The sequence below is a fragment of the Chiloscyllium plagiosum genome, chromosome 23, assembly GCF_004010195.1.
Source record: "Chiloscyllium plagiosum isolate BGI_BamShark_2017 chromosome 23, ASM401019v2, whole genome shotgun sequence".
Lineage (NCBI taxonomy): Eukaryota > Metazoa > Chordata > Chondrichthyes > Orectolobiformes > Hemiscylliidae > Chiloscyllium > Chiloscyllium plagiosum.
This window is the reverse complement of record NC_057732.1, coordinates 2,276,546-2,302,869: the sequence shown is the minus strand read 5'-3', so window position 1 is coordinate 2,302,869 and position 26,324 is coordinate 2,276,546. Positions and strand designations below refer to the sequence as shown.

Below are 26,324 nucleotides of genomic sequence, written 5' to 3'. Positions count from 1 at the left end.
AACATTGCCTGCATGTAACAAATAATTCAAAAGTAGCTGTTTGTTCAGTTTTGCCCTCACCGTCACATTGTGCATGCTCATTATGCTTCCACAGTCATCCATATACTGTTTCAGGTCTTTGTCCTACAAGATGCAGAAATTCAAAATATTAAGTCAGATTCCTTAATTTTTCATTATAATTAACACATAAGCAATGACTAGTACAAAGTCTATAAAAACAAACCTTACCAAGTACTCGAACACTAGTGTCAATGACTTTTCCGTGTGAATAATATCATGTAAAGTGACTATGTTCGCATGCTTCAGGTCCTTGAGTAATGAGACTAGAGAGACAAAGAGAGCAATTAACCAATACCTTTTTACTAAACTTGAAATCATGTCTTAATGCAAAACACGTTATTTGGAATGTGTACTGCACTTCCAATTAATATGACAAAACTTAGTTGTCAAATCTACATTTTTAGACTACTTTATTGATAAATGATTCTACATATATTGTAAGTTGCATAAGAGTACATAACATTCATTACATGACAATGGTACAATGCATAACTAAATGATTATACCTTCCCGTATTGCTGTGCAAGGTGCACCTTCCTCATGTTCCAGCCTGATTTCTTTCAATGCTACCAGGTTATCAGTCAGCTTACTCCTTCCTTTAAACACCGTTGCATAGGTACCCTGTAATAATGAATGTTAGCAACAAGAATTTTAAATAATACAATAAAATATTATGTAATCACAAACACCCTCCATCACTCTCCACATAAATTTGGCACCACATCGCTACACATTTGCAAAGCATACTGTTTGTTATTGACTCAGAACAGTTAGGAGTTCCAGCTGATAATAGCTTTCACCTCAATGAGTTTAATAGGAATGATCATCATCAGCAAAGCAAACTTCAATGAACCCACTCTCCCTCTTGATTACCTCAAACCTCATGGTGTACATATCCATTTTCAAATGACTAACCCATACATGGTGTATTCAACTTCTTTAATAATTTCCCACACCAAAAACGTTAACTAAGCATTTACTAAACCTAAGATTTTGTATCTAGATACCTTTGTACCTAAGGTGGTTCTGGGAATGGTGACATTGTACACTTTTCACTGTATTCTTGTATCTGTGTATTAGAGTACATGTGGCAATAAATTCTCATTCTAAATGCAAAGAACATAGAACAATACAGCCCTTCGGCCTTCGATGTGCCAGCCTTTTACCTACTCTAAGATCAAACTAAACTACATACCCTTCATTGTACTATCTTCCATGTGCCTAGCCAAGTGTCGATTAAAATGTCCCTCATGTACTTAACTCTATTACCACTGCTGGCAGTGCATTCCATGTGTCCAATACTCCCTGTGTAAAGAACCTAACTCTGACATCTTCCCTAAACCTTCCTCCAATTACCTTAAAATTATGCACCCTAGTGATACACATTTCCGCCATGGGAAAAAGTCTCTGGCTATCCACTCTATGCCTCTCACCATCTTGTACACCTCTATCAAGTCACCTCTCATCCTCCTTCGCTCCAATGAGAAAAGCCTTAGCTCCCACAACCTTTCTTCATATGACATCCCCTCCAGTCCAGGCAGCATCCTGGTAAATTTCCTTTGCACTCTCTCTAAAGATTCCACATCTTTCTTATAATCAGGTGACTAGAATTGAACACAATATTCCAAGTGTGGTCTAACCAGCGCTCTATAAAACATAATCTTGCAGTTCTTAAACTCAGTTCCCCTGCCAATGAAAGCCAACACACCATTCTCCTTCTTAACAACCCAATCAACTTGGGTGGCAACCTGACAGATCTATGGACATGGACCCCAAGATCCCTCTCTGTTCCTCCACACTGCCAAGAATCTTGCCTTGAATCCTGTATTCTGCATTCAGGTTTGACCTTCCAAAGTGAATCACTTTGGACTCCATTTACCACTTATCAGCCCAGCTCTGCATCCTATCACTGTCCCATTGCAACCTACAACTCCACCAACTTGGAATCACTGGCAAACTTACTAACCCACCTTTCCACTTCCTCATCCACCAAATGTGGGCCTAATTTAAACAGCCTATTACTGTGCTTTAACTTCTGATTTGAAAATTATTGAATCATACAATGTCTCAGAAAAGGAAGAGGCCCAGAACCTGTGGCAGGGAAGACCCAAGTCACAATGAGAACTTGGAGGTCCTCGAGGCCAAAATGAAGAGGAGGGAAGTCCGCCCCACAGGTGGCAGGATATGGCCACCCACACAAACTATCACAGCTAAATAAAGTTAGCAGGACTTCAGAAGTGGTGAAGAAGCTGTACCCAAATGAGAAGGGCATCCATTGACTGCTCACTAGAAATCATTCGATGCCTCTTTGTTGGGCTCCCATAGAAGGGCAAGTAGCCACATCTTCAAAGGATATTTCTTCTCTCTCATAATCCATCCGTAGAGTGAAGAGCTGCGATAGCCTGGAGGAGTGGAGGATGAAGGAATCATAATGGCATCATGTTTGGCACAATTTTGTGGACTGAAGGGCCTGTTCCTGTGCTGTACTGTACTGTTCTTGCTCTATAACAGTTTCCTGGAAAGAAAATGCTCACAATGAGGAATACCTTGCTTTGGTCACTAACCAGCTGGACTTCACTGGCTGGTCATGGGTACTTTAATGGTCACAGTGGTACAATCATTCAATGATGCACCTATGGGAATCTAGCAATGGAGGCAAACTCATTTCCTTCTGTTCCTACGAGGCCGCAACTATCGCAAAGAAAACATTGGTAACTTGTGTGTGTTGGACTGGTGTGTGGCAGGAGTAGAGATGTCACCAAATCTGCAACTAATCCTTTGAAGAAATCAGGTGATTTCAGACAGGCTAAATAGCCCTCATCTGTAAATATCTTGTAATCAATTGATGAAGAGTAACATTCAGCCTATCAATCCAGAAACATTCTAACTTTCATTGTTTCTTATATAAAATTAGATTATATTACTTACAGTATGGAAACTTTGGCCCAACATGTCCACACCGACCCGCCGAAACGCAACCCACCCATACCCCTACATTTACCCCTTCACCTAACACTACGGGCAATTTAGCATGGTCAATTCATCTGACCTGCACATCTTTGGACTGTGGGAGGAAACCGGAGCACCTGGAGGAAACCCACGCAGACACGGGGAGAATGTGCAAACTCCACGCAGTCAGTCGCCGGAGGCGGGAATTGAACCCGGGTCCCTGGTGCTGTGAGGCAGCAGTGCTAATCACTGTGCCGCCGTGCTGCCCAAAATATAGCTCTATGATTTTTACTACTTTACACTGGTTGCACTCCATAAAGGAAATAAAACAAAATGGGAAATAAAGGACATTTCAGCATCAATCCTAAATTTGTGCTTTACTGGTTTAAAGCTGTACTTGTATGTAATTTATCACAGATTAGTCTCAAACCTTGCCTAAGAATTACTTTATCTATTCTATTTCATATTATGTCCATAAATTTCAATTTTCTATTGCTCCCTATTTAAAGAGTATTCTCTTTGTAAATCAGTCTTCTGGAATTGACAAGACCATCCTTGACCTTAAACTGGCACTTGAGTATCAGAGCAGCAGACATTCAAGAGTGGTCTAACCATTAAACCATATTGGTTAAAAACCAAAAGAACTCTGGATGCTGTAAATCAGAAACAAAGACAGAAGTTGCTGGAAAAGCTCAGCAGGTCTGGCAGCATCCGTGAAGAGAAATCAAAGTTAATGTTTCGGGTCCAGTGACCCTTCAAGGGTCACGGATCTGAAACATTAACTTTGACTTCGTTCCACAGATGCTTTCAGACCTGCTGAGCTTTTCCAGCAACTTCTCTTTTTGTAATGTGGTAATGAGAACTGAATGTAGCAGAGAACCGATAATCTGTGCTGAAAGTGAACCTTGTAATGGGATAATAAGCCTGAAAGTGGTGAAAATGTGTTGGTTGTACTAAAGGCAACCAAGATCATAACAGGACTGGGTGTGGGAGGATTGTGTAAAAATCATGAAACTATGTAATCAAGTTCCAAAGTTATTGAACTCGATGTTGCGTCTGAAGGGCTGTAAGGTCCCCAAGCAGTAAACAAGGTGCTGTTCTGCGAGCTTGCATGGAGACTCATTGGAACACTGCACCAAGCATATGACAGAAACGTTGACATGGGAACACTGTGATGTGTTGAAGCAGACGGTGGCTGAAATCTCCGGATCATTTTTAAAGACAGAATGCAGGTATTAGCCACCCGGTCTGCTTTTTGTCAACCTAATGTAGAGGAGACAACACTCCTGACAGCATCCTGAGATCCACACTCAGTGCTACGCGCTGCCACATGCATAATCATAACCTCTCTCTCGATCAGCAGTACCTCACGCTGTCTCAGAGCTATACTGCCCCCAGTCCCACTTCATTCTCTGCTTGTTCAATGCACTAATGAAAAATGTTCTCTCTTCCTTTCAGTATTAAGTAATGCAAGCTGAAACATCTGAGATACCCGCACCCCTCTGGAATCTCCCACCGCTCTTACTCCATCCTTCCTCCTGATGCCACCTCTTATCCCTCTGATGCCACCTTCCGTAGGAAGGGCCTCAGAAACACCCATCCTTTTCCTCAACCAGGGATTCCCCACTACTGTGGTTGACAGGGACCGTAGCCATGTCTGGCCCATTTTCCACACTTCCGCCCTCACCCCGTTTTCCCTCCCACGACGTCGTTGGTCCTTACTTAACATGCCATCTGCCTTGGAATCCAGAGGATCGTAAACCGCCATTTCTGTCACCTCCAATGGGATGCCACAGCCAGATATATTCTCCTTCCTTCCTTTGTCAGCATTTTGCACAGACTATTCCTTGGGGCACACCTTGATGTACTCCACCTCCATTCCCAACACCATCTCACATCCCTACGGCATCTATTCATGCAATCACAAGTGACCTGCCCAATTACCTCCTTCCTCCTCATCATCCAAGGCTGCAAACATGACTTCCAGGTCAAGCAGCAATTTAATTGCACTTCATTCAATCTAGTCTACTGTAGTCGCTGTCCATAGTGTGGAGTCCTCCAAACAAAGTTCCTCTTTTCAAAACACCTTGTCCATAAAAACGATCTAGAACTTCTAGTTGCATGCTACTTCAGGACACCACCATGTTCCCATGCCAATATTTCTGCCATAGTTTTGCTGCATTGTTCCAGCCAGCCTTGGTGCAAGCTAGGAGAACAACATTGCATTTTCCACTTGGGAAATCTTCAACCTCTGGAACTCAACATCAAGTTCAACAACATCAGAGCTTGATTCCATCCTTGCACATTTTTAACACACCCTCTCACTCATTTTCACATCACAGCTAACCCATTTTCACCCTTTTCAGACCTATTATCACATCATAGCTACCATTTATTCAGTTTCTCTTATGTTCCGGTCTGCCATTTGTAATCCCCTCAGTTACCCTGTCCAATTCATCGCTCTCTCTCTCTCATCTCCACCGATTTGTTCACCTCCCACTACCTCTCAACCTAAGCTGGGATGGGAGTTAAGTATCAGTTACTAGTTCTGACGAAGAGTCACCAGACTCAAAACTTTAACTCCACTTTCTTCGCACAGATGTTACTAGACCAGCTCAGTTTTGCCAACGATTTTTGCTTTTGTTTCAGATCTCCCACATTCATAATTCTTTGGGTCAAGTGACCCTTCCTCAGAACTGAAATGAACAAGGGTCACTTGACCTGAAATGCTAACTCTGATTTCTCTTCACTGACCTGCTGAGTTGTTCCAGTAATTTCTGTTTTTGTCCCGAGGAACTACCCTGCCCTTATGAATACAAGTTGAAACTTTATTGCTGGAACAGCACAGCAGGTCAGGCAGCATCCAGGGAACAGGAGATTCGACGTTTCGGGCACAGGCCCTACTTTGATCTCCAGCATCTGCAGACTCACTTTCTCCTTATGAATACAAACCCAGTTGTCAAGTGTCTCTACACAATCTTCCATTCAGACATGTAAAGTTACTTAGCATACTTTCCAATGATTCTATATCCTTTCTCTATTGTGCAAACTGCACAAAATGCTCCAAATGCTGCCTAATCAATGTTTTGCATAAAACCTTCATGCTTTTGCATCCAGGGTCCATATTTACAACAAAATATGTGTCCTCTTCTCTCAATTGCAAATGGTTGAAGATTTTACATGTGTATAATTTATTTTCTCTTTGAAGAATATTGTTACTAAGGTCTCATTTACTTTTCTTAAAAAATCTTTTGAAAAAGAACACATCGTTTAATGGCTCTATAGCTATTCATGCTCTTAAAGTGTCTCTGTAATATACAGCTATACAGCTTGCCATGCCTCCTTTGCTGTCTACAGCAAAGGAGGCATGGCAATTAAAGTATACACAGAAGTGATCTGAACATGAGAAGCAAAGGACCAATATCTAAATTTTCTGCATCTTAAATCAGACTAAACGTAATCATTCTGTCATTATTATCACACAATATGCACCATGAATTTCATTTGTTTTCAAAGTTTTTTTGGCATCAAATTTAAGTTGATTGTGCAAAATGACAGAATTGCATAAACAAACTCAAAATGCTGCAGAATTTCGTATTTTAAATGTCAGAATCAAAAAATCCTCCAATTAAATACTCTCAATTATGTTTCAAGGGCCAAACATTATGAAAACAAATACAAAGGAAACAAATCTTCAAGGCAAGTTGCAGAAATTAACAGAAAAGGACCTCCACATGAAAATGATGTTTTTCAAGGGTTAAAGTGGTATTCTAAAATAATCCACTTTATAACTTTTACTTTAAAAGAGCACAGAGTGATAATTAATGCACAGAAATTCAATTAATAGCAGATAGCCCAGTAAAAATACTTACAATATCCCACATGAGAACATGGTACAGGGCTTAAGTACAGAGGAAACTCGATTATCCGAAGGACAGGGGCGGAAAGTATTTTGTTTGGTTTATCAAATTCTGGATTATTAAATGCCAGATAACACAGCATCGGGAACTTACTAAGCATCGGGACCTTCCGATCTTGCCAGATAATCTAACATTCGAATAATCGAATGCCGGATAATCGAGGTTCCTCTGTATTGTTATAATTTTGCAGAACATCTTATCAATGATCATTTATACTGGAAATCTGAATTACATTAGTCAATTTGCAATATAGTGAAATGCACCACCCTTTGAATGTAAAATAAATATCAAATAAAAATGTACAGTGCAATTATTCCTTGGGTAATTGAACCAATAATTCTTTTATTTAGTAGAATTCACTGCTGTACCATGTTATTGTATATTCTCAGTTGTAAACTATTAAGTCAGCAGTTACTCACCTCTCCAAGTTTGTCCAGCTTAACGTAAGTTTCTAGTTTTCCAAATCCAATTTCAGACTATAAAAAAAGTTAAACTTAGATCACATGATAGCAATTGATTGCTGATCACATTAAATGTGATTATTTTCTTAACCGAATAATGTAAAGTAGCAATCATTTCAGTATATGGAAAATCAAACCATAGAATTTTTCCAACAAATTTAATAGCATTGCCAAAAATGAGACTTGCAGGATTACCATTCTCAACTGCTCTCACTACATTCTCTCATATTTCATGGCTTTGGCAGGCAGGACTATTATTATTACATTAGGGTTTATTCTGCTTTGTCCAGAAACTTTTTTTATCTTATTGTCCCTACATGTTTGCTTTCTGGGTTTGTTTGACACACCAAAGTCAAGCGCACAAAGCAAAGGGAGCCACCAAATCTGCTCTCCTCAAATACAACAAAAATATAATACAAAATTTCCAAATGCTAAATTTATCGATTCAATTTTTGTCCACTTTTAAAAGAATTTGATCTTCCAACTATTACACAATTTTCATTGTTAATGAATTACTTATTATCAACAATAACCAAGAAGCAAATAAGATAATTGTGGCCTATCAGGTTTGGTCTAAAACTAGAGGCAATAAAACAGTGCCACATTTGATTATCAGTGGAATTCACTGGTACTTAACAACAACCATAAGCAGCAAACACAGCTGCTCAACTGGAGTGAGCTTAAGCTACAGGCAGTATCTAAATTGACATGCAATACATCGAAAAGTTCAACTGAGTTGGTCTCAGACTGAACAAGTCATATTTGATGTTGCATAGAAGTGTATCTTATCTAATGAACTAATCATTTGCTTTGACTCATTCCACGTTAATTAAACATTTGTTGCAAAAAAAAAGTAAAATTACTTTGTCTATGGAAAAGATCAGTCAGCAAGTTGGTCACAGAGACCAAAGTCAGCAAATAACACCTATAAAGTTTCTCTGTTTTTACAACTACTACTACTAGCTCTTTAACCTCAGTTTTCAAACCAAATAATTGTTTGGAATTTTGTATTGTTGAAGTCCTAGTTGAAACACAGCTATTTGCTGAACTAAATTCATTGGAGCCATTTTGATTGATTAATTAAAAAAATTTGTAATCTACCCTTGAATACACCAGCCCTGAGATTTTGTAACCCTGAAATAATCACAAGGGCTAATGTTTGGAGATTTCATTTCGCAACTGCGATCTGCAGGATGCTATGCAGCACATGAGAAAAGACAGAATTTAAAATAAATCGAAGTTTTTCCATTAAATGAAGATTATATTTACTGTGTTAAAAACATTTATTCAATTTAAAGTAGCAAAAATTGAGAAATTAAATAGAAAACAAAAGAGACACTCTCTGCTGTATGACCTTTTGGTTGAGACCAAATTTCTGCTGGCACTAATATTGCATTAAATTCAAGTGACTTACTGAAAATTCCCTACAAACAATCCTCCAAAAACCTATCACAGACTTAGGATAACTTGAAGAACAGTTGAGACATAAGAGATGCTTGCTTTAGCAGCACACATACAAAAAGCTGGATCTAATCCTGAAAACTGAAGGCAGGGCAAGTGTGGCCAAATTACTTACACCACAAGAAGAAACTGAAATATTCTCTCGTCACCCACAAAAATAGTCTATAGAAGATTTAATGGGTCAATGCACAAAGCAAAATTAGTTTCTTCAAAAAAATTTTACAAGGTAATTGAACAGTAGTGACACAAATAAAGTGTGTTTTGATTAGGTAATTCAAATTAAATACAAATGAATTTGAAAACTCCACAAATATGCTCTGAACAATTTTGCGTTAAGGCCAGTTTTAAAAAAAAATGCAAAATTCATAGGAAACCCATAATGCATCAAGTCTGAATGCGAGTTAAAACTTAACCTTTGATGATGTGCAAACTCTGTTACACCATTTCAAACATGTCAGTGTTGTTCACCTCTATATTCTAGGATTAATAACTGGTAAAAATGTTGAAAACAGAGCAGGTTGGGACCTATCCCAACAGTCACTGCATCAGAGGTCAGATCAGTTTTCCTTCGTGTGAATCCCAGGAAGGGGATGGGACCAGACGGAGTACCAGGCCGTGCACTCAGAGCATGCGCAGATCAACAGGCACAGGTCTTCTTGAACATCTTCAACCTCTCCCTGCAGAGGCCACTGTCCCTCCCCATTTCAAGAGAGCCAACATCATCGCTGTGCCTAAGAAGACTCATGTAGCATATCTCAATGACTATCGCCCAGTGGCCCTAGCTTTGGTGATCATGAAGTGCTTTGAAAGACTGGTCATGACATTAATCAACTCCAGCCTCCCCACTACTCTTGACCTACTCCAATTTGCCTATTGGACCAACAGATCCACGTCAGATGCCATATCACTTGCCTTTTACTCCTCCCTAGAATATCTTGACGCCAAGAACATCTACGTAAGAACCCTACTCATTGACTATAGTTCAGCCTTCAACACTATTAACCCCTTGAGACTGATTTTGAAACTTCATGATCTCCGACGAAGTCTCCCTCTCTGCAACTGGATCCTCAGTTTCCTGACCCACAGGCCACAATCAGTGAAGACTGGGGACAATATTTCATCCTCACTAACAGTCGACACTGGAGCCCCCAGGGGTGCATACTCAGCCCCCTACTGTACCCACTGTATACCCATGACTGCGTCACCAAATACCAGACTAATGCCATTTACAAGTTCGCTGATGACACTACCATAGTCCATCAAATCTCAGATGGCGATGAAACAGACGACAGACGAGAGGTGGAAGATCTGGAAAAATGGTGCACTGAGAACAACCTAGCTCTCATTGCTGGCAAAACCAGGGAACTCACTATTGACTTACTCATGCCCCCCTAAAAATTAACAGCAGCACAGAGGTGGAGCGAGTGGAGAGTGTCAGGTTCTTGGGAATGGTCATCCACAACAAGCTTTCTTGCACTCTTCACTGGGTCGCAATGGTGACAAAGGCCCAACAACGTTTCTTCTTCCTCAGGCAGCTGAGAAAATTTGGCATGACGGCAAATACCCTTGCCAACTTTTATAGGTGTGCCATCAAGAGCATTCTGACTGGATGTATCACCAACTGTACCACCCAAGATCGGAGATGGTCACAGAGAGTGGTGAACTTGACCCGGACAATTACAAAGGCCAACCTCCCATCTATAGAATCTATCTACCAGGCCCACTGTCAAGAAAAGGCTGCCAGCATTCTCAAAGATCCATCCCTCCCTGGCAATACTTTTCTACAACCTTGACCATCGGGGAGGAGGCACAAAAGCCTGAACACACGCACCAGCTGGTTTCGTAACAGTTTCTACCCTACTGTTGTTAGAATACTGAATGGACTCACAAACTCATAACATTCGCCTGTACCCGTCTTTTTATATTTGCCGTTGATTACCTATTATTTACTCATCTATGTTACTTAACTCTGTGATCTGCTTGTATTGCTCGCAAGACAAAGCTTTTCACTGTGCCTCTGTACATGTGACAATAAATTCAATTCAATTCAAGGTCTCTCTGCACAGTGGAGAAGCAGAAAGTGATTTGTGAATCAAATGTTAAGTCAGGAACGCTGTGTAAGTGGAGTCTCTGTGCGAAGTATTTTTCAGGCTATAATTTAGATCAGTGTTTCTCAACCTTTCTGTATTCAACGCCCCTTTCTTATTCTTGAAATTACACAATGCCCCCAAATCACCAAACTCTGTTTTTGCACATATAACTGCAATACACTGCAGTGCTGAAAACAGAAAACTTTTGTGAAATATGTTTTATATACATCAAAAAATAAATGTTATCATTTATTACTGTTCTTACTGTCCACCTATTTTTGGCTCACTCTGTATAAAATTAGTCTGTGATAGCAAAATAGTCAATGCGATCCTTGTGGTTCATGTTGTCTTGCTAAATCAAATACATCTGGTTCAATTTTTGTCAAAAGCAATCTCAGGTCCCCACGCTGAACAACATCCATGCGATTCCGGATCTTATGTTGTATTCTGGCGACGGCACTGAATCCTTTCTCAACCAAATAAGAGGTAGGAAGTCCAGAGCAAAAAGAAGTTCTTCAAAGTTTGGGAGTAGATTTGTAGCTCGGATGCTCGTTGTTGTGGTTCTGTTCGCTGAGCTGGGAATTTGTGTTGCAAACGTTTCGTCCCCTGTCCAGGTGACATCCTCAGTGCTAGGGAGCCTCCTGTGAAGCGCTTCTGTGATGTTTCCTCCGGCATTTATAGTGGCCTGTCTCTGCCGCTTCCGGTTGTCAGTTCTAGCTGTCCGCTGTAGTGGCCGGTATATTGGGTCCAGGTCGATGTGTTTGTTGATAGAGTCTGTGGATGAGTGCCATGCCTCTAGGAATTCCCTGGCTGTTCTCCGTTTGGCTTGCCCTATAATATTCGAGAAGTTCTTCTCGAGGTCATTTTTGTTGAGGAAATGTACGTACCCCAAAAGTAAAGCTTTATTTCCACATATAGTACTTTCATCAATTTGTAAGGAGATTTCTTTCGCTATCAAAAGGGAACATAATTTAGCCTCAACATTTGAGGCCATTTCATTGATGCACCTTCTCACAGAATCGTTGCGAAGAGGAATATGCTTGATAGTCATTGATGGTTCCTGACATAGCTCGGTTGATAATACTTCGGCAATAACTGGAAGCACCAACGATTAACCCATGGAATGAGGTTTACCACATTTATGCAATTAGCTTCGCTATGTTGTATGATGCCACACGGCCATCCACATTTGTGGCTCCCATCTTTGAAAAAGCAGTGGAAATCGTTGTCGCTGATTGAATTTATTCTTTAATGTTTGAAAATATGCCAAATCTTTGTCCTTTTTGACACTGTTTCTTTTCAAAATGCTTAGTAAGATGGAAAGGCTTCCTGGCCTCATTGGAAAAACTTTGTTCACAGAGTAAGCACAGTGGTAACTGTTTATTAGATGGAGACTGAATAAAGCCATATCGCAAATAGTCCATGCTATACTGCCTGCACTTTTTCTTACTCGATGAGGCCATTTTTACACTGTCACTCGAATACCCTGATGGAATCATGGGTATTACTTTATCACGATAATTTTAAGACGCTCAGACAAGTGGCAAAGTTTGATTGGCTAATTAGCTATAATGTGCATTCATTCTGCCACCTGGTAGAACAGTTGAAAAGCTTCGTTTCGTCTTCCTAGAAGCGACACGAGTTAGGTGATATTGATCTCGGCGGTAGAATCAGTGTCAACTGTGAATGAGTTCAAATGGTTTGCCATTCACAGAGAAGACTATCAATAATAGCGCAGGAACCAATCAGAGCGCACGCTTTCATGGGTGCAGAGAAAATAACAGACTCGTGTTGTGTGACTATCCATCTGACAACAGCAATTTCCTTCAAGGATATGGCAGTCTTCCAAGCTCTCTGCAAAATCGTTCAGTGTCCCCTTGGACTTCAACACTCACCGAAGGAAGGCAAATGCCCCTCAGGGGGTGCTTCCGCCCCAATTGAGAAACACTGATTTAGATCTACAGTCAGAATCTGACTTAGAACTTTACAATTACTTCAGATACCCAATTCACAGAAATTACCTAGTCAGGGAGTTAAGTATCAATCAACTGACAGTGGCTATCCGAATAAGTGTTAATTATTGTAGCAAAAGGTAACATAGCAGTTGGGTATTAGTCATTGGCTCTCTACAAAAGTATTTTGCTACTATAGTGCTTTGACAACAAAGTGCATCAGGAACCAAATGTGCAGTGAATTTGGCTCAATGGGAACTTTCTTTAGAAGCGAGTATAGCTCTTCGTGCTTTTTATTTTACCTCCTACATATGATAAGCATTCTTTTATTTCTAAGCTGTAACTTGGTATTACTTCAGCTAAATAAACAGTAATTAATTGAATAACTGAGTAAATAAGTTTAGACAGACATAGCAGGTGTTATGGAGTGCCATGACTGCAGCATGTGGCAATCTGAAATGTACTGAAGTCACAGACAACCAAATCAACAGTAAGTGCCTGCAGCTTGGTGGCATTCAGAGTTGCGCTCAAGGGGGGAGTTATCAGGGCAATCTGTTCCAGGAGGCAGTTACAACCCTTAGTCCAAACAGAATTTTATACTTGGTCATGGGCCACAATAGGATGGTATGACCAACAGTCAAGCAGGTATAGGGATCCAGCAAGTAATGACGGAGAAGGAGTAGAGTTCCAGTGAAAGGAGAATTAGAAATCTAAAGAAAAAGTCAAAGCAATAAAACAGAGTCCTGATGTGGGTAAAGGCATGCAGAATTGGACAGGAAGAGACTGGGAAGTAATAGTCCATCCTTGAACACAATTCATGCAGAAAATGGGAGCCAAAAAGAAGTCAAAAGCTCTATTTAAATGTGCAGACCATCTACAAAAATAATGAACTGTCAATACAGAAACATGATTATAATGCAACCAAGGTTGGGAAATAAATATCTTATATGTTACTTGCCACATTTTACAGCTGGTAGCATATTAATATCATTGGAATAATAATCCAGAGGCCAAGACTAAGACCATTGCTGCGAGGACATTGGTTCAAATTCCACTCCTGCAGCTGATGAAACTTAAATTCAATTAATAAATCTAGAATATAAAACCAGTCTCAGTCAAGATTCCAATGAAACAACTGATTACCACAAAATGAAACTCCAAAAACCATCCACGAATGCCTTTCAGGGAAGGAAATCTGCAACCATAATTTAGTCTTGTCTATATATGATTCCAGTACCCACCGCCAAAGATGATGGCTAATGTGATTCTTTTATTCAACAAGGGCAGTAGAGATAGATGAGGTAAATTGCAGGCTAGCTATTCTGACATCAATAGTGGGGAAACTATTAGAAAAACATTCTTCAGAACGGATTAATCAACACTTGAAAAGGCAGAGATTGATCAGGGATAGTCAGCATGGACGTGTTGGAGGGAGTTCCTGTATATTTAGTTTAACTGAGTTTTTCAGAAAAGTGACTAAATATACTGATAAGGGTAGTGCAGTAGACATGGACTTCAGTAAGGCCTTTGACAATGTCCCACATGGAAGGCTGGCCCATGGGATCCAAGGAAAGTTGGCAAACTAGATTCAAAATTAGCTTGCAAAAAGGAGGCAAAGGATTATGATGGAGAGTTGTTTTGTGATTGGAAACCTGTGACCAGCAGTGTACCACAGGATTGGTGACAGGATCCTTGCTGATGGTTATGCACATTAACAACTTGAATGTGAATGTCGAAGGTATAATTAATAAGTTTTCAAATAACACAAATACTGGTAGTGTTGTAGTTATTGGGGAAGATGGTCTATGAATGCAGCATGATATTGATTAGTTAGTAAATTGGTCAGAGCAATAGCAGGTGAAAGTTAATCCTGATAGTGAGAGATGATGCATTTTGGAAGATCTAATCAGGGAAGGATTTACGTGATGAATGGTGGGCCCCTCGGGAGTACTGAGAAACAAAGGGACCTTGGTTTTCAAGTCCACAGAATCTGAACATGACAGCACAGGTAGATTAGGTGGTAAGGGTGGCATTGAAGATGTTTGCCTTCATTAGCCTGGGTCTAGACTGTAGGAGAGTCTAGGAGCTGGAAAGTCTAGGACTCCTGGGTTGAGGAACTGGAAATTCCTGTTGCAACTTTATAAAAATATCAGCCACTACTTCCACCTTTTTATCTGGCTTACTACCACCTCAAAGAATTCCAGTAAATTTGTCAGTCATGATTTCCCTTTCATGAGGAGTTGCTGAGCTCCGCGCAACGTCAACACTGCCTGACCGTTGGAGTTAGTCCACAAATGGCATACTGTGTGCAGCTCTGGTTGCCACACAATCAGAAGGATGTGACTACATTGGAAAAGGTGCAGAGGTGATTCCCCAGGATGTTGCCTGGGATGGAAAGTGAGGAGAGACTTGGTAGACTGGAGGGATTGTTTTCTCTGAAGCTGAGGAGACTGAGGGTCTCTGGTTGAGGTATACAAAATTATAAGAGACGTGGATAGAATAGATCATGTGAATCTTTTCCCTGTGACAAACATATCTAAGACAAGAAGGCATAAATTTAAGGTGAGGAGTGAGTGGTTTAGAAGAGATCTGAAAAAAAAATCTTTTCACCCACAGACAGTGGTGGAAATATGGAATATGCTTCCTGAGGTGGTGATGGAGAAAGGCATTCTCACAAACTTTAAGAATCTGGATGAGTATCTAAAACACCAGAAAACAGTACGCAATTGACTAAGTGCAGGTAAATGGAATTAGTATAGTTTGGTGCTTGTAGGCTGGCACAGACATGGTGGGCTGAAGGACCGGTTTCTATTTTATATGACTCTATCACTCTAACGTGGTTGACTATTAAATTCCCTCTGAACGACTTAGCAAGCCACTCAATTCAAGGGACAATTAGAGATGTGTCATAAATGCCTGCTAGCAACACCCATATCCCAAGAAAGAATAAAGGAAAAATGGACCACGCCTGGACACAGCATAATGTTAATTGCAGATAATGAAATCGAAACTCAATAAAAGTCTTGAATTGAAATCTGTCCAAATTACAACCATGTAACCACTGTTGATTGTTGTAAAACCCCACTTCGTTCATTAATCTTGCATGCAACTCCAGACCCAGAGCAAAGTGGTTAATGCGAATTGTCCTCTAATTTGGCCTTAACAAGCCACCTAGATCAAGGGGCAACTAAGCACAGGCAATAAAAGCTTGCCCAGCCAGCATCACCCACAGTGCATGAAAGAATAAAAAGAAAAATGCCATGCCTTTTTAAAGAGTATAGATAGTTTGTTCAATGTTTGTTATTGAGAAAATGTCTTTTACAAAGGATTACTAACAGAATATTTAGAAATACATAATATGGTCAAACAGAGTCAGCATGGCTTCATGAAGAGGAAATCATGACTGACAAATTTACTGGAATTCTTTGAGGTGGTAGTAAAAGGTGGAAGTAGTGGCTGATATTTTTATGGATTTTCAGAAGCTGCCAGATAAAAAGGTGGATGTAGTGGCTGATATTTTTATGGATTTTCAGAAGCTTGTTAAGCTACTCAAGATAAGAGACCATGGTGTTGGAGGTGTATATCTGCATGGACAGAGGATTGGCTAACTAATAGAAGACAGAATTGGGATAAGGACAGCATTTTCAGGACACCAACCTTAGGTGTACCACAGGAATCAGTGCAGGGGACACAATTATTTACAATACATATTAATGACTTGGATCAGGAAAACAAATATACTAAAGTCAAGTTTGACGATGACACAAAAATAGGTAGGAAGGCGAGCAATGAGGATGACAAACGGTAGAGACAGGTTAAGCGAATAGATGGAATATATGTGGAGAAATGTGAGGTTATGTACTTTGGCAGGAAGAATAAAGGAACTGAATATTATTTAAATGGAGTAAGATTGCAGAAAGCTACAGAAAAAAGGGAATCCTCATCCAGGAATCACTAAAGTTCTGCAGGGAAGAGGGAAAGTAAATGGACTATTGGTCTTGATTTCAAAAGGAATGGAGTATTCACATAGGGAGGTTTTTTTCAAACAACACAAGGCATAAGTCAGACCACAACTGAAAAACTGTGAACAGTTTTGGACACTTATCGCAGTAACGGCATATTGACATTGGAGGCAGTGCAGAGAAAGTTCACCAGATTGGTATCTGCCTCATTCCTGATGAAGGGCTTATGCCCAAAACGTCTATTCTCCTGCTCTTCAGATGCTGCCTGACCTACTGTGTTTTTCCAGTACCACACTCTCAACTCTGGTAACAGAAATGCCACATGAGGACAGGTTCAGTAGACAGCACCTGTATTATTGGAATTTAGAAGAATGACAGCCAACCTTATTGGAATATGCAAGATTCTTTGGAGACCTGACAAAGTAGATGCAGAAATATTGTTTTCCCTTGTGGCAAAGTCTAGGATCGGAGCATAATCTTAGAATTAAGATTAAGGGGTTGCACATTGAAGAGAGAAATGTGGAAGAATTTCTCCTTTTTGGGATGTAAATCTGGAATTCTTTACTGCAGAGGGCTGTTGAGGCTGGGTTATTAAGTATGTTTTGGGCCAAAATAAGACAGAATTTTAATCAGTAAGGGAATCAAGGTTATGGAGAAAAAATAGGAACGTGGAGTTGAGGATTATCAAATTAGTTATGATCTCACTGAATGGGGGAGCAGACTTAATGGACTGAATTACCTACTTCTACCTCCAACATCTTATGGCCTTATAGTTGAAAGTAAATATTGGCACCTTAGGAGCAGGGACATGTAAGGTTTCATGGGGAATAACGAAATGGCAAACATATAGTTATGAAATATTTGTTCAGTCTTCATAGGAGAAGAATTAAGTTACAACAAGGAGGAGACCGCAACCTCGGGGATAATATGGAAAATAAGGTAATTAACACCAGCAGAGAGAAAAGTATGGGAGAAACTGAAGAGTCTAATCTTTGACCATATCCCAGGACTTGCAGGCCTATATCCTAGCGCTCTACAGAAAATAACTACAGAAATAGTGATGTGTCGCTTAAATTTTCCAAATTTCTTTAAATTGTAGAATGATTACAACCGATTGAAAATTATCAAGCATAACACTGAATTAAGAAATGAGAAAAGATATTATATCAGTCCACAAATAAGTGTTGGAATCTATTATTAATGAAGTCCTAACAATACACATACAAAGTCTTTAAGCAAGATCATACAAAGGCAACATGGTTTTACAAAAGGCAAATGAGTTTAACAATTTGAGATTTTTTCTTAAAAAGATGTAACAAATAGGGTAGATAAGAAAAAGCGGAGTATGTAGCATACTTGGAATTCCAAAAGGCATTTAACAAGAAAAAAAAGATAAAGTTAATATAAAAACTGAAAGAACTGCAGATGCTGTAAATCAGAAACAAAAACAGAAGTTAATAGAAAAGATCAGCAGGTCTGGCAGCATCTGTAAAGAGAAATCAGAGTTAATGTTTTGGGTCCAGTGACCCTTCCTCAGAACTGGAAGGGTCTACAAGAAAACAGTCTGATTAGTCAAGCTTCTGCAGCAACTTCTGTTTTTGTTTCTGATAAAGCTAATTTATAAGCCAAGGACTCTTCGATTTGGAGGACTGTAGTAGTATAGATAGTGGATTGGTTAACATGCAGGGAGCACAGAGGAGGAATACATGGGGCATTTTCAAATTTGTAAGTTGTAACCACTGATGTTCCACAAGCATCAGTGTTGGGCCTCAGCAAATTGCAATGCTTGTTAATACTTGGATGAAGACATAGAGAGCTTGTTGAAAATACAAAGCTAAATGGAAATCCAAGACACAAAAATGCAGAAGTAAATGGGTTGTGGGCAACAAGGTGATATATAGAGCATAGTGTGGCTAAGTGTGACAACATTCATTTCAATTGGAAGAAACAAAACAGTTTTATTTTTAAGATGAAGGTGTGAAACTTGTAAATATTGATGTTTAGAAAGACTTGGATAAACAGCTCAAAGTTAGCATGCTGGCACAGCAAACAATTCAGGATGCAAATAGTAAATTAGCCTTCATTGTAAATAGAATGTGCACAAGATTAAAGAATTCTTGCTATGAGTTTGGGTGAGACTACACATAGGATAATACTGTGCACAGTTTTGCTCTCCATTTTTAAGGAAGGATAGACTTGCATTGAAGCCAGTACAACAAAATTTCACTGGATTCATCCTTGGGATGAGGGGGGTATGTGAAGTAACTCCAGAGAGGACAGTATACCATCACCAAGTCACCTCACCCTTCAGTTACACATGCACACTACTTGACACTGGACTGGCTTCCTCAGAAAGAACAGAGTTTCTGATATTTCTGCTTATTTTCTTTTTTTTTTAACCCCCACACTACCGCCTAACTGCGGTGGTGCTTATTTTTCCCCAGCACCCCTGTTGTGTGTGTGCGCAGGTGAGAGACACAGTGAGAGACACAAGGTGTACGAATCTTTATTCGGTATCCACACCAGGAAGAAAGGAAAACACCTGAGTGACCAGTGACAAGCAGTGCCCTTCACATCAAAGGGCAATGCTGTGTGATCAAACAGTGAAGGGGAGGGCAGGGATTAAATCAAAATAGAGTGGGACAGGGAAATAATGCACTCCACTCCCTGCGGAGCCCACCTCTCCCTGAACAACTCCAGGGCCTGTCAGCTAGGGCATCCTGATTGGACCAGGTTAGCAGCCCCAATCAGGTAACTCCTTCTATGAGGTTCACCTGGCTGACCTCATTACAATCACGACATCCCTCCCTCTCTAAGTCCAAGGACGTAGGGCTGTTTTTTCTCTTGTACCCTGTCCTCGGGTGTTTTTGCACTAGGCCCGGTTCCTCCGACTCAGCCTTATGGGCAGCATATACAGGACCACAGTCCGCTGCTTGTGTGTGGAGTGTCTTGGGAGAATTTTGTTCTCTTCTTCAGGTGGTAAAGGTGTCAAGGCTACAACATCCACTGTGTCTATCTCTGAGGTTTCTTTGACGCTAGACAAAGGTGGAGAGCCCATGGATTCTGACAGTCTTTCCAACTGGTCTGAGGTGCCAGGTGTTTTGCTCCTATCTCCTTTGCGAGTTTGCAGCTTGTAAGAAGTTAGTTAGGAGTTTAAAGAGGTCCTCGAGGTTAGTAATATCTCGACTACTCCTGGTGCTACATGCTAGTGAGAGGAGGAATAGGAAGATAGAGCAGATTAATGCGTGGCTGAGGCGCTGGTGCAGGGGAGAAGGGTTCATATTTTTGGATCATTGGAATCTCTTCTGGGGTAGAAGTGATCTGTATAAGAAGGATAGATTGCATCTGAATTGGAAGAGGACTGATACACTGGCAGGGAGATTTGATAGAGCTGCTCAGGAGGATTTAAACTAGTAAGGTAGAAGGTGGGACCCAGGGAAATAGTGAGGAAAAAGATCAATCTGAGACTGGTATAGTTGGGAGAAGGAGTGAGTCAAACATTCAGGGCATGCAAAGACAAAGCAGAGAACAAGGTAGGACTGATAAATGAAACTGCATTTATTTCAATGAAAAAGGCCTAACAGGGAAGGCAGATGAACTCAGGGCATGGTTAGGAACATGGAACTAGGATAAAATAGCATATACAGAGACATGGCTCAGGGATGGACAGGACTGGCAGCTTAATGCTGTAGGAGGGATTGAAAGGGGTGGCGAGAGAGGAAGGTGTTGCTTTTTTGATAAGGGACAGCATTATGACTACTTAGGGAGGATATTCCTGGGAATACGTCCAGGGAAGTTATTTAGGTGGAACTGAGAAATAAGAAAGGTATAATCACCTTATTGGGATTGTAGCTGAAAATGTGTTGCTGGAAAAGCGCAGCAGGTCAGGCAGCATCCAAGGAACAGGAGAATCGACGTTTCGGGCATAAGCCCTTCTTCCTGAAGAATAATTCCTGAAGAAGGGCTTATGCCCGAAACGTCGATTCTCCTGTTCCTTGGATGCTGCCTGACCTGCTGCGCTTTTCCAGCAACACATTTTCAGCTCTGATCTCCAGCATCTGCAGTCCTCACTTTCTCCTCCTTATTGGGATTGTACTATAGACCACTTAATAGTCAGCAGGAAATTGAGAAACAAATTTGTAAGGAGATTTCAGTTATCTGTAAGAATAATAGGATGACTATGATATAGGATTTTAACTTTCCAAACATAGACTGGGACTGCCAGTGTTAAGAGATTAGACCGAGAGGAATTTGTTAGGTGTGCACAAGCAAATTTTCCGATTCAGTTTATGGATGTACCTTTTCAAAATAGAACTTAGAATCCCTACAATGTGGAAACAGGCCTTTCGGCCTAACAAGTCCACACCGACCCTCCGAAGAATAACTCATCAAGACCCATTCCCTTACATTTACCCCAGACTAATCCACCTAACCTGCACACCTTAGGATTGTGAGAGGAAACCCACGCATACATGGGGAGAAGGTGCAAACTCCACACAGTCGCCAGTGGCTGGAATCGAACCCAGGTCCTGGCATGGTGAGATAGCAGTGCTAACCACTGAGCCACCATGCTGCATATCTACCAGACAGGATGCAAAACATGACCTACTCCTGGGAATTAAGGCAGGGAAAGTGATGGAGGTGTCAGTGGGGAAGTACTTTGGGGACAGCAACAATAATTCTATTAGTTTAAAATAGTGATGGAAAAGGACATTCTGGATCTTAAAGTTAAAATTCTAAACTGGATAAAGGCCAATTTGACAGCATTAGGCAAGAACTTTCAAAAGTTGACTGGGGGCAGATGTTGACAGGTAATGAAATGGCTTCAAAAATGAGATAACGAGAGTCCAGAGACAGAATGTTGCTGTTAGGAGAAAGGCAAGGCTGATGGTGTAGGGAATGCTGGATGACTAGAGAAATTAAGGTTTTGGTCAAGAAAAAGAAAGAAGCATGTGTCAGGTATTGACAGGATAGATCGAGTGAATCCTGAGAAGAGTATAAAGGCAATAGGAGTATACTTAAGAGGGAAATCAGGGGGGCAAAAAAGGAGGCATGAGATAGCTTTGACAAATAGAGTTAAGGAGAATTCAAAGGGATTTTATAAATACATTAAGGGCAAAAGTGTAACTAGGGAGAGAATAGGGCCCCCTCAAAGATCAGCAAAGCAGCCTATGTGTGGAAGCGCAGGAGCTGTGGGGAGATACTAAACAAGTATTTTGTCTCATTGTTTACTATGGAGAAGGACATGGAAAATATAGAATGTGGGGAATTGATGATGACAACTTTAAAAATGTTCAAATTACAGAGATGGAGGTGCTTGATGTCATGAAATGCATAAAGGTAGATAAATCCCCAGGACCTGATCAGATGTACGTTAGAACTCTGGGAAGCTAGGGAAGTAACTGCTGGGCCCTGTGCTGAAATATCTGGATCATCCATAGTCACAGATAAGATTAGATTAGATTACTTACAGTGTGGAAACAGGCCCTTCGGCCCAACAAGTCCACAACGCCCCGCCGAAGCGCAACCCACCCATACTCCTACATTTACCCCTTACCTAACACTACGGGCAATTTAGCATGGCCAATTCACCTGACCTGCACATTTTTGGACTGTGGGAGGAAACCGGAGCACCCGGAGGAAACCCACGCAGACACGGGGAGAATGTGCAAACTCCACACAGTCAGTCGCCTGAGACGGGAATTGAACCCGGGTCTCTGGCGCTGTGAGGCAGCAGTGCTAATCACTGTGCCACCGTGCCACCCATAAGGTGCCAGAAGAGTGAAAGTTTGCTGATGTGGTGCCACTATTTTAGAAAGGTGGTAAGGAAAAGCCAGAGAACAATAGTCTGGTGAGCCTGACATCAGTGGTGGGCAAGTTGTTGGAAGGAATCCTCAGGGACTGAATTTACTTGTACTTGGAAAGACCAGGATTGATTAGGGACAGTCAACACAGCTTTGTGCATGGGAAGTCATGTCTCATTAACATGATTGAGTTTTCTGAAGAAGAAACAAAGAGGGCTGATGAGGGCAGATCAGATTATGTGATCTATATGGACTTCAGTAAGGCAATCGACAAGGTTCCCCATGGGAGACTGGTTAGCAAGGTTAATCTCACGGAATAAAAGGAGAACTAGCCATTTGGATACAGAACTGGCTCAAAGGTAGAAGACAGAGGGTGGTGGTGGAGGGTTGTTTTTCAGATTGGAGGCCTATGACCAGTGGAGTGCCACAAGGATCGGTGCTGGGTCCGCTACTTTTCGTCATGTTTTGGATGTGAGCATAAGAGGTAGTGTTAGTCAGTTTGCTGATGACACCAAAATTGGAGGTGTAATGGACAGACAAGAGGGTTACCTCAGATTACAACGAGATCTTGATCAGATGGGCCAATGGGCTGAGGAATGGCAGGTGGAGTTTAATTCAGATAAATGCGAGGTGCTGCATCTTGGAAAAGCAAATCTTAGCAGGACTTATACACTTAATGGTAAGATGCTAGGGAGTGATGCTGAACAAAAAGAGACCTTGGAGTGCAGGCTCATAGCTCCTTGAAAGTGGAGTCGCAGGTAGATAGGATAGTGATGGCAGCATTTGGTATGCTTCCCTTTATTAGTCAGAGTATTGAGTACAGAAGTTGGGAGATCATGTTGCTGCTGTACAGGACTTTGGTTAGGCCACTTTTGGAATATTACAGGCAATTCTGGTCTCCTTCCTATCAGAAGGATATTGTGAAACTTGAAAGGATGCAAAAATTACTTACAAGAATGTTGCCAGGGTTGAAAGATTTGAGCTATCGGGAGAGGCTGAATAGGCTGGAGCTGTTTTCTCTCACATTGGAGGCTAAATGGAACTGCCTGCTTCTCACTTATCTATTTGTATATGCTGATATCTGTATTTCCAGAACTGTGCTTTTATATCAAAGTTTCAAATCATGATTTTGCAAGTGGAAATTTGAGTAGCAGCAGAAACAATAAAAATGGTTGCCAAATAAAAGGAAGATTCATCATCAGCCTGGCTAACACTGGCCAGGTGACTTCAAGCTCTTGTGCATTAAACTAGTTAGATATGCACCTTTTAAGGGACCCATGGAGAACCAGTTAGGTCAAATTAATATAGTCAAGAAAGCTAATGTCCATTTTCAGACATGTAGCTGAGGACAAACACAGATAATGCTGGACACACTCAGCAGGTCTGGCGGCATCTGTGGAGACAGAAACAGAGTTAATGTTTCAAGTCTGTTACGATAGTTCTTTTGCTTTTGCATGCACAGAAGGACAACTGGTAACCATTAGTCACTATTCAATTTGGCAGTTGATAATATCTGTGCCTAATTTCAAGGTTAGTGTACAATATATATCAGCACTTTTACATAAGAAACATGATACGTTTTGATGTGATCCTTAACATTGTTGCAATATTCTGATTGATATTTCATCCTGAAAGTTTATCCAGAGGGACAAACAATAGAGGGACGGATCCTGTTCCTCAAAAATTCTTCAATTGCAGTGGCTATTCTGTGATATACATTTTGGATGCACCAGAATCCAGCAGCATTTCAGTTTTCAGCTAATTCAAATGTTCTCAGTGAGAATTTGGCAGGATAGATGTCTTGGATTCTTAGTCACCACTGCTCCCAGTCATATGCATGAAGGCGAAAGCCCCAAAATAACAGAGCTCTGGCATTTTTTTATTCATAATAGAAGCGGAAAATCAACCCTATTTTGGCACCACAAGTCATTTCTGTTGTTTATACATTTATTGCACATCATGTTTTTACACATGTAACATTTACATAAACAAAAGGGGTAACCAGACAATAGTTTGCATCCAAGAATGTGGCTGTTCTCCTTTTCTTACAACAGAGGTGGAAGGGGTTATTCTCAATCACCAATTACCACCGTAACCAAGAATCAACTCCAGAGAGTAATCAAACCATGACTGTATTTGTATTTTCCTGTTGACTCCTCCAATAAATTAGGTGAAAAGTTGGAAGCTAGAATCTTGCAAGGCTTTTGTTTGACAGATTGAGGGATTATGAAAGGATTTATGATTATTGCAAATAGCAAAGTGTGTATTTACAGGGTTAAACAAATTGAGCTATTTTACAAAACTTTCTAGAATCATGGTAGATAGATAAAATCCAGGATTTAAACAAGAGGAAATATGGTGGTCAAAAGGTAACAAATTTCACAATATTAGAATGCTGATAATCAATAACTGGCAACAAAAACTCACTAGAGAAGCTCTGCGGGATCTTCTACTCATAGGCTGATCAAAAGGTGGACTATTCATCTGCAGTTTTTCCAAATATCCATCAGGCAATCTAATGTCTGCAGGCAGTGATAGCCTCTTATTGACATCCTGAAAATAGAAAAAGAAACAATTCATTGGCCTAATATTCCAAAAAGCCTTCCAAATTCAGAGTCAGAACCCTATTATACCTGAACTGCTTTGCAATTATTTCTCCAACTGTCTATTTTCAGCCTCCTCTCTTCCTCAGCTACATACTGACTCCTTGGTGAACTCACCTGCAAACTTTGGCAGTTTGCCAAAGCAGGTCAGCATTTCCAGGAGTTTGACAGAGTTGAGATGAAGGTCCAGTGATATAATTTCAAGGCAGGAATGTGTATGAATTGGGAGTGAGACTTGTAGGTTACAATGTTTTCATGTACCTATGGTCACAGGTTTGGTCAGTGCTGTCAAAAGGTCGGTGACCTACTGTAGTTCATCTTATAAATGTTGTATGATGTTACTGTGTACATTGGTAGTGGAAATCAAAAGATGCCCATCAAGGGTGCTGCTTTCTCCTGGATGGAGTTGAGTTTTCGACAGTTGCTGGAGAAGTGAGGATTTCTCTGTCAGGTTCCTGACTTTTATTTTCAAATGTGCACAGGCTTTGGAGAATCTAGATGGAAGTTACTTGCCATAGGTTGTCCAGTTACTTGTTCTTAAAATATGAACAACACTGGCAAGATTAACATGATCAGTTCATTCCTAATTGTCCTTGTAAAGTTGATGGTGAGCCACCTTCTTGAATGGTTGCAGTATTTGTAGTGTAGTTACGTTGTTTGGAATTGAGTTCCAGGAATTTGGCTCAGTAACAATATATTTTGAAAGGCAATATAATTCAAAGTCAGGATTGTGTGCGGCTTGGCTGGGAACTTGCAGATGGTGGTGTTCCCATGTACCTCCTACACACTTCCTTCTATGTGGTACAGATCACAGGTTTGAAAGTTATGACCTGGAGGATTGTTGCTGTGCATTTTGTGCATGATATGCACTGGTGCGATAATGTGAGAGTGACTAATTCAAAGTTTGTGCGAAGATTTGTAGCTCGGGTGCTCGTTGCTGTGGTTCTGTTCGCCGAGCTGGAAGTTTTTGTTGCAAACGTTTCGTCCCCTGGCTAGGCGACATCATCAGTGCTTGGGAGCCTCCTGCGAAGCGCTTCTTTGATGTTTCCTCCGGTGTTCATA

At 40.7% G+C, this 26,324-nt stretch overlaps 1 protein-coding gene across 8 annotated transcripts in view; it reads right to left on the bottom strand.

Moving 5' to 3' along the window:
* The window catches only part of cdk17 (cyclin-dependent kinase 17), a 227,635-nt gene that overhangs the window by 55,965 nt on the left and 145,346 nt on the right, over positions 1–26,324 (bottom strand). For all 8 annotated transcript variants that reach the window (XM_043713291.1, XM_043713285.1, XM_043713286.1 and 5 more), the window contains 5 exons: positions 25,087–25,212; positions 7,349–7,405; positions 567–681; positions 229–323; positions 61–123 (listed from right to left, as the gene is read on the bottom strand). In XM_043713291.1, coding sequence (XP_043569226.1) covers positions 61–123; positions 229–323; positions 567–681; positions 7,349–7,405; positions 25,087–25,212 — 456 coding nt within the window. The remainder of the gene's footprint in view (positions 1–60; positions 124–228; positions 324–566; positions 682–7,348; positions 7,406–25,086; positions 25,213–26,324) is intronic.